This window comes from Rissa tridactyla, chromosome 6, assembly GCF_028500815.1.
Source record: "Rissa tridactyla isolate bRisTri1 chromosome 6, bRisTri1.patW.cur.20221130, whole genome shotgun sequence".
NCBI lineage: Eukaryota > Metazoa > Chordata > Aves > Charadriiformes > Laridae > Rissa > Rissa tridactyla.
In genome coordinates, this window is record NC_071471.1 from 55,530,014 (window position 1) to 55,538,784 (window position 8,771).

The following is an 8,771-nucleotide window of genomic DNA, read 5'->3' on the forward strand; positions in this document are numbered from 1 at the left end:
GGGTAGAGCCCCCCACCCCTGCCATCCATCGGACCCTGCAAGCCTTTAAGCGCGGCTGGCTCCCCGCTTGCCCCGGGCAGGGAACGCCGGCATCGCCCCGCGTGGAAATGGGGTTTCTCAGAGTTCACCCAAGGCCCCGCACCCCCGGGCCGCCGCCTGTCGCCCACCCGTCGCGGCGGCTCTGTCCCACGCGTGTTCCCATCCCCGTGCCAAAGCACAGCCGTAACACGAAGCCGCCCTGAAGAGATAACGCCAGTTTCGTGCTCCCTGGTTTCGGTCGGCACAGGCAGGCAGACAAGAGATGGAAAAATGGCAGGGAAAGGGCCAGGGCGCCCCCCGCCCTGCTCCCCGCACCCCCCGCAGCTCCCGCGGCTCAGCCCCAGGGACGCGCGGCGGGCTGTGCCCGTGCCCCTCGGGAACCGGGCTGAGACCCGCGACAGAAACACCCAGCGAGGGGAAAAGGCGAAGGATGGAAAGGCGTTTGCCCCTCAGCGGAGCCCCGCTGCGCGCCTTCCCCTCCCGGCGGCGACTTCCTCGCCTCGGGCGCCCCGGCGCTTACCGGGCCGAGGGGGCGGCCGGCGGCTTCGCCCCTTCCCCAGCGAGCGCGGGCAGGTGGCAACGGAACTTCCCCTTTACTTTATGTTTTCAAGCCCCGTCCACGAACGCAGATTTCAAAGAATAATCCAAAACTAAAGCCACTCAGTTATTCAGAAAACTCAGCCGCTATTTCTGGGAGCATTAACGCGCTCAGCCGCGACGCTCCCGCTGCCCCTAAGGGCCGTCGCCCCTCGCCAGTCAAAATTGCTCCCTAAAATCCCTTCCTGGGACTAGAAGCCTCCCTGGCACCCGGCCGGGGGAATGTCCCTGTCTCCCGCGTGCTCGCTGCGGCGCCCGGGGGGCTGAAGACGCCGGGCTGCTCCGGGCGAGTGCCCACCCCCGGAGTGCCCGGTCCCGGGGGCATTTCCCCGCACCCCCGTGTTCCACGCTCCTTCCCGCGCTCCCGGGCCGGCATCATTTCGGAGAAAGGCCGATGAATAACCAGTATTGACTCTGGCGGGTCAGCGGCTGCCCCGGCTGGGGTCGATGCCCGGCCCCGAGCAGGCAACGCCGGCCCCGCTCCTCCTCCAGCCCGTGCCCCCCCGGGCCCCCCCCAGGGTCGGGGCGACTCGGGGGTAAACACCGCCGCTTCCAGCCGGGCCTCGCACATCAGGCTTTCCTCCTCCCGCCGCAGAGACCTTTCCCGAGCGGGGAGGAGGCGTGCGGGTACAGGCAAAGCTGAAAATCGGTGTGGCAGACTCAAAGACAGAAAAAAAAAAAAACCAAAACCCAAGAAAAAGAAAAAAAGCAATGAGTCCACGCGAGATCCCCGCAAGGCGAGGGCGCACAGAAGGCTGCAGGGTGGCCGGTGACCGGCACAATACCGGAGGGAAAAGCCCGATTACAACACGCCTGGGGGGGGGATGGGGGTGGTTGGGATTTCTTCTGCCATAAACTGGACGTCCAGCACGACAGGTGGTGCAGAGTTTAGTTTTATTTCACAGACAAGTCCATCAAAAATTAAATACCAGGTTTCGCTTTTTTTTTTAACATTGAACAAATATGTACAAAATATGAACATCATGAGGTATAAAACCACAAGACTTAAAGAAAACTAGTATGTACAGAAGCAGATATGTATACATAGGCATTATCTTCCCACGGCTGTGTGCCTGACTTAACCCCCACAGCTGATGCCAGTTTCTCTCCTGCAGCAGGGCCCTATCACTCCCTGCATTTTCTTCTCAAACACGAAATCTGTAAAATAACAGCGCTAGAGATTTTCAAGGAGAAAAATATGTGGGTTTTTTTTTTCCTGCAAATGGAATCATCCAGATGGAGGGGAAAAGTCCTCAAAAATCTGAGAAGGCACATTTCATTTTACACGAGAGCAAAACTCAGTCTGTCCAAAGATTCTACCTGATGAACGGAGGGATGTCTCAGTGGAGAGCACCATGGCAGGTAAAAGGTTGAGAGCATAAGGCACTTGTCGGGATGGTCAAATCCCTCCCTGTTTCACAGAACATGTTTCTCTGCTTGCAAAGGGCGTTTAAATTAATCTATTTAAACTACATTTGTTTACACATACAAAGGGCTTAGTCCTCCAATCCATACTCACTTCCACGCTAGCTAGAGAGGAGTTTTGCTTGATCACCAACAGCAGCTGATTCAGACCCCCTGTGAGTAAGGACAGGGTGCAGTATTATATTCCAGTTGCAACATCGATTAATGTACAAATATATCTTACAAATAATTAAATACAAACCATGTTCCTTTAACCAAATTAGAGATCTGCCAAAAATTGACTCTTTGCGGAAAATACATCTTTCTTTCTCTGCTTATTATAAAACAAGTTGTTTTGTTTTTTTTTTTTTCTTTCAGTGGAACCGTGAAAGTTTTCTCCTGTAGCATAATATTCTTCCAAACCAGCCCCTGGTAAAGTGCAAGCCGAGTTAGGGTCCACTCTCCACATGGGGCCGTTAGTGGGTAGGATTGTAATAGCCTTTATCGCCTTCAATGTCCACTTCTTGATCGGAGTCGTCAGAGACGTCTGACTCCAGGTCCTCCTGTGAGGCTGGCGAGGGGGTGTACTGCGAGCCATCCAGGGACACCTCCTTACCCTTCTGCTCGGGGGTCGGGCAGCTCTCCGGCCTTTGGTCACTGTGATTGTCAGCACCTTCCACTTCTTCTTTTTTGGTGGCCTGAGGGTTCTCCTGCAATGAAAGCAGCCTGCTTTATACAGAAATACAGACTACGGAGCCAAGAGGCCTGGGAATCCCAGCTGTCCTAGGTGGGAAAACCACCTTAGGTTTCCTGCAGGAAAAGGCAGGTGTCCTGCTACCTCCCCAGGCCTCCTGCCTATAAATCTGCTGGAGTGGGCCGGGGCCGGGCGAGGGCTCAGCCACACACAGGGGCTCAGCTCTCATCCCACTCACCGGCAGCCACGGGGGCTGCTGCCGTGAATAAGGCTCCTTGGCAATGGTTATCGCAGCCACTTCAAAAGAGTCAGGAGCTGCCAGAGCCCAGGAACCTCTGAACTTTTGTCTTTAGCAAAGCAAATGTTTATTATGAGCTACAAACAGCGACACACAGCTTCCTCCTGCCCCAATCTTTCTTTAATTACACCCAATGGCAAAAGACAGGAGGCCGAATCCACCAGTGGCCCGAAAGCAAACACGAAAACATTACTAACTGAGCTAAAACTCGACATTAAACACTCCCCATTAAAACCAAACCAAACCAAACCAAAACCTTATTTCTGAAGGCAGGAGTAGCCCTGCATCGGCAGCCGTCTGGGGAGCCCAGTCCCCTAAGGGGGCATGAAATGATACTCTTAAGAGAAAGCAGGCAGAGACATGAACCCATGATATAACCGTGCGGGCTTGGAGAAATGGATGTGAATGAAAAGGAGGAAATGACTTAAAATGGCCGAGATCCCAAGCGAGCTCTCCGGACACCGCGGCGTGGGTCAGGCCCCAACGAGGAGGCGGCACCGCCAGGGACCCAACCCGGCTGTTGCCGGAGTAAAGGGGTTTTATTCAAAAATCAAGTGAAGCACGGGTTAACCCAGGGGAAGGTCCCAGAACAAATATATCTACAGCATGGCACAGCAATTAGTTTTCTTTTCTTATTATTTTTATATTAAAGGCTGATTTACCAGTAAAACTCTGCAGTCCCTGTCACACTTACTGAAGCCAGACTCAGGCCACAATGCAGGGATTTTTCACAAATTTTTACGCCAAGGTGCTTCGATCTGGCCGGGCCAGGCAGGACCGGGCCCTTTGGGACGTAAAGTAAAGATTTATCTGCTTGAGCACAATTTCTAAGGGAAGGGAAACCGCGTCAACATCTCAGCCTTATACACTGTAACTATTTGTAAATGAAAAGTAAAAGCTATTCAATTTTCCGTGCGGCTCCTCAAAACAAATAAGGTGTTTGTACCTGCCTTTCCCAACGTTGTCAGAATAAATCGACTTGTGTTTGTTAAGAGAGGGAGATTTAAAAGACTGGCAAATATTCTTCTCCAAAACAACTGCCTAAGTAATTTACTGACAATTACTTATCTCCTCCACGTTAATTGGCTAAACAACATATGGGTTTACAAAACAATTAGCGTGGAGTTTTAATAGGCGGTGTGTGAAAGCCGGGCATAATTGATATAGGAACTACATTAGGAGCTTTTAACGTTAGTGCTGCCTGAACGAGCCCTCATGGGTTCCAGCATGACTATTTGTCTTTTTAATCAAGGTGAAGAGGTTAACAGCCTTTCAGATGACTTCTGCATACAACCTGGAATAGGCGAGCACGGCGTAAGATAAGACAATTAAAATACTTATTTCTATAGAAACGGAAACATCCCCGTACCTGCTTTAGACGCCTCCATTTGGCTCTGCGATTCTGAAACCACGTTTTGACCTGAGCAACGACAACGAGAGAAGGCACGGGGTACTCTCGGAGCCGGTGAGCGCCGGGAGCGTTACCCGAGCCGCAAACAGAAAGCAACATCCAGCCCCCCCGTCGCTTCCCCCCGCCCCGAGCCGGACGGGTCCCCAAGCGCGGTGCGGCCGGAGCGGGGCCGGTGGCGCCAGGGCTGCCCGGGGATGGGGGTGCGGTGGCCGGGGGTGGGGGCACGGCCTCACCTGCCTCTCGCTGAGCTGCAGCATCTTGGCCAGGCGCTTCCTCTCCGGCGGGGAGAGGTATTTCTGCGTCTCGAACTTCTTCTCCAGCTCGATGGTCTGGTCGTTGGAGAAGCGGACCTGGCCCCCTTTCCTCTTGTGCAGGGGCCGCTGGATGAAGGGGCTCCACAGCAGCGGCTTCCCTTCAAAGAGACGCACAGCGCCCAGGGTCACCGGCCGGCCGCGGACACGCGTGTCCGGAGAGCCCCGGTCCCTGAGCCCGGTCCCGGAGGCACACCGGGTCCAGCGCCCGCTAATTTCCTTCGCCTGACTTTATTTCCCCCAGTTCCCAGTCTGATCTTTCGCCTCCTCTGATTTTTCACCTCTGCCGAACAGAGAGACCAGTTAAAGCCACTCTACGGGCTTTGGCAACATTTCCGTCAATGTGTTTCCTGTTGGTCTATCTCGTAAAGAAAAGAGAGAGAGAGAGAGAAGAAAAAAAAAAAAAAAAAAAAAAGACCTTTGCTTCCTTCTGCTCTTTCACTGCGATGCCCCAGAGAAACCGTCTCCCTTTCTCTGCACCAGTGCCGGGGTCCCCGCGGAGAGTGGGGACATTGCGGGGCCGGGCGTGGGGGATGCGCCAACACAAGGGCACGGCCCTCCCTCCCCCCCCCGCTCCCGCTCCGGGCAAGAAGCGCCCCAAGCCTTCTTGGCTTCCTCGGCTGGGGACTTGCCCGCCCGTGGCCGCGGGGTGTCCCCCAGGCCCAGCCCCGGGCTCGGGGCAGCGGTGCGGGGCGAGGCGGCGCAGGCAGGGACACGTCGGGGAGCCAGCCCCGCTGCGGAGCGGCAGCCGCGTCCCGGGGCCGGAGGCTCTGGCCAGTGCCACTGAGTCACTCTGTTTGTCTTTCTGTCTTGCTGCCTGCACCCTTTGAAATTTGCTGTATTGTTTTTCAAGATTTTGCTTGCGTCAGGCTTTAGTAATTCTGGTGCAAAACAGACTCAAAAAATAGGAAGCAACTGGTTATTTTAGCTGTCATAAAGTCACATCCCACACAGAGGAAATGAACAATATCAGAAAAACGGATCCCGGCTATCAGAAGTCGAGTGTTTCCTGAATTTGTCTGTATTGAGGATGTCGATAAAGTAATCAGCAATGTGCACGACTCCCGGGGAAGAGCCTGCTTCAGGCGGCCAGGAAAACACTTAACAGCTTCTGAAACCAGATTTACTCCTATCGAGAGCTCAAGGTTTCCTGTATGAACGGAAAGGGTCAGCCTCTTTCACTGCACAAATGTGGTGAGTCAGGTCCAGTTTTGCAATCACTATGAACAAGTGCTGCAGCTCTGGCGCGGGGCTCAGCCCCCGCAGCGGGGACCCTTTCCCCGGCCGCGGGCGAGAAAAGGGCCGCCGGGGCCCCGGCCAGACCCGGCCCGGCCCGGCCCGACCCAACGGGAGCCGCGGGGGCCCCGTCGAGCGGAGCCGGCCTCCCGGCTGTTTTTCAAGTCATCCGCAGGAAAAGGCTGAGATCTGCCATGCGATCTCCCAGCACAATTAAAACTCCCCACCAAAACCACACGCGACATTACTAAGGACACTCTCAGAGTCACTTGGTTGAAGAAAACAAATCTGAGTCACCGCGGCCGCGCACTGTGGTCTCGCTCCCAGCGCCGGAGCGCGGCGCGTCTTTAATTTACTGTAAATCAGACGGGGGCCGGAGCGAGACCGGGGGGGGGGGGGCGCGAAAAGACGGCGGGGCAGGCAGAGAAGGGGAACAGATTTCAGTCACTTCCCATTCCCCGCCAACCCCGACGGCGGGACGGGGACGGGACGGGAGCGGCTCGGCGGCAAACGGGGAGGGCCGGGGCCGGGGGGGGCATGGCTTACCCAGGGGGTCCTGCCGGATCAGGGCGTGCGCGTAGTCGCCGACGGCGCGGGGGAAGGAGTAGAGGGGCCCGGCGTAGGCGCCGGTGCCGTAGGTGGCGGCGAGGTGGTGGGAGAAGGCCGGGTGGATGGGGGTCGGCTCGTAGATGGGGGTCCGGTACGGGGACACCAGGCTGGTGAAGGAGGAGTTGGGCGACGGCAGCGTCGGCGGCGGCGGGGCGGGCAGGGAGTGGGGGGCCGGGGCGGCGGCGGGGCCGCGGCCCAGGATGTCCTCGATGTAGAAGGGCGTGGGGTGCGCGGGCTGGAGCAGCGGCGTGGGCGCGTACAGCGGGACGCCGACGCCCAGGGCCGCCGCCGGCGCCGCGCCCGGAGGCTGGTACTGCATGGCGCGGCCGCCGCCCGCGCACCCCCCGCGCCCCAGGCCGCCCCTGCGGAAAGCCGGCCCCGACCGCGGCGGCTGGGTGCTGGCACCGCCGCCGCGGGTTTCTCTGGGCTCGGGTTACCCTTCGATAGGTTTCTATTGGCGCGGGGCGGAGCCCGCCCGGTCTCTGTCCCCTTCCTGCCACGGCTCCGTCTAGCCAATGAGCCCGGCCAGGGAAGGGGGAAACCACCCCCCGCCGGCAAACGCTCCCCCCGCCTCCCCGAGCAAACTCCCCGCGGCGCCAATCAACCACCGCCGCAGCCGGGGGGAGCCCAGGCAGCGGGGCGCGATCCGCAGCCCGCCCGGGCCCCGACGGCACCGAGCGGGGGATCCGAGGGTACGGAGCGGGGGTCCGACGGCAGCGGGCAGGGGGCCGGGCGCTGCTCCCCACCGGCTCCCGTTCCTCTGCCCACGCACGGCACAATGTCCCCACGGGGGACTGCGCTGACCCCCCGCAGCGTGCCCCTGCCCCGGACTGGGAGAAGGGGGTGCGGGCCACCCCCCCGGAGCGCGCCTTTGGGAAGGGGCGCGGGAAAGGGGCGGGGGAGCGCGGCCGTGGAGCGGGCGGAGGGCGGCGGGGCCGCGTAGGCTCCTGCCCCGTCCCCCAGGACAGGCCCGAGAGCCCGGCGGGACGCGGAGCCGTGCAGAGCGATTTCCTCCTCCGCGCCTCGCCGGGCACCGATGGCCGGCGCTGGCCGATAAACGGGGGGGCTGCGGGGGCGGCCGCCCCCCGACGGGTGGTGCGGGGTGCTGGAGACCCGCTCCCCGACAGCCCCGCACGGGGGAAGGCGGCGCGGCGTCCCGAGCAGCGCCACCTGGGCACCGTCGATTTAATTTGTAAAAACCCGCCGGGTTTTTTTGTAAAAACCCTCCAGTCCCGCCACCCCCGGGGAGGGACGTGCGCTCCCTCCGGGCGCCCCCGGCTCCCGCCCCTGGCCCCGCGGTGGGGCTGACCCTCGCCGAGCCCCGCTCCCGGCCGGACTTGTGGGGTGGAAAGGCGGCAGCGACCCCCGCTCTCCCGCATCCCCGTCACGCCCCCCGGGGACTCGCCCCGACGGCAGCGGGTGTCGCCGCCTTCTCCCCCTCCGTGGGAGCGGGGGCGGCAGGTGCCCCCTGCGTGTCCGTGGACCCCGCCGGGTCGCCCGTCCCCCATGTCCCTCACACGCCTCCGAGCTGACAGCGAGCACGGAAAGCTGTTAAGGAATAGCAGGTGCTGGTTTAACTTTCTTTCTTTCTTTTTTTTTTCTTTTTTTTAAAAAAAGGTCTTCAGTTCAAACCCACGAAGATCTTAATAACTAAGAGGCTCAGAGCAAGACGAAAGGGTGTTGGTGAAATGGAAATATATATATTTTTAATAATATAGTGAGGTTGAGGGTTTTTTTCTTTACATTGTTAACAAATGCCAAAACTCACCTTTAAAGCGTGGTCTTGTGTCTTGTAAATATCAGGTACACGTAAAGCGAGCTGACAGTTTTGATTATTTTTTCTCTCTGTGCTCGGTCTCCCAGGCATTGCTCTTTCCAAGGGGTTTAGCTAATGTTTTCATCTGGAAGTGTTGGATTTGCAGCTTGATTTACTTAATAAATGTACAGTAAACCGATGACCCGTTGCCCTCTGGAATAACGACGTGCATGATACGAGGCAGCAGTATGAAGGGCCCCCACAATATTTTACAAGCTGTCGATTCAAAATCCTGAGAACAAGTTTAACCGAAAAGAAAAAAAAATATGTTTTGCTGTATTATTGGAAAACAAATAAATAGAGGAAGAGATTATTCCTTTCTGACTTTTATACAAGCAATAGGCCTTGTTAAAAGG

The 8,771-nt window shown here is 57.9% G+C and overlaps 1 protein-coding gene across 1 annotated transcript; it reads right to left on the bottom strand.

Annotated features, from left to right (window-relative positions):
* Positions 1–1,511: 1,511 nt before the first annotated feature.
* Positions 1,512–6,980, bottom strand: HHEX (hematopoietically expressed homeobox). The gene is made up of 4 exons (XM_054207114.1): positions 6,537–6,980; positions 4,677–4,855; positions 4,402–4,452; positions 1,512–2,750 (listed from the first exon to the last, which is right to left on the bottom strand). The coding sequence occupies exons 1-4, from the start codon at positions 6,916–6,918 to the stop codon at positions 2,517–2,519; spliced, it is 846 nt and encodes a 281-aa protein (XP_054063089.1). The 5' UTR covers positions 6,919–6,980; the 3' UTR covers positions 1,512–2,516.
* Positions 6,981–8,771: the final 1,791 nt, after the last annotated feature.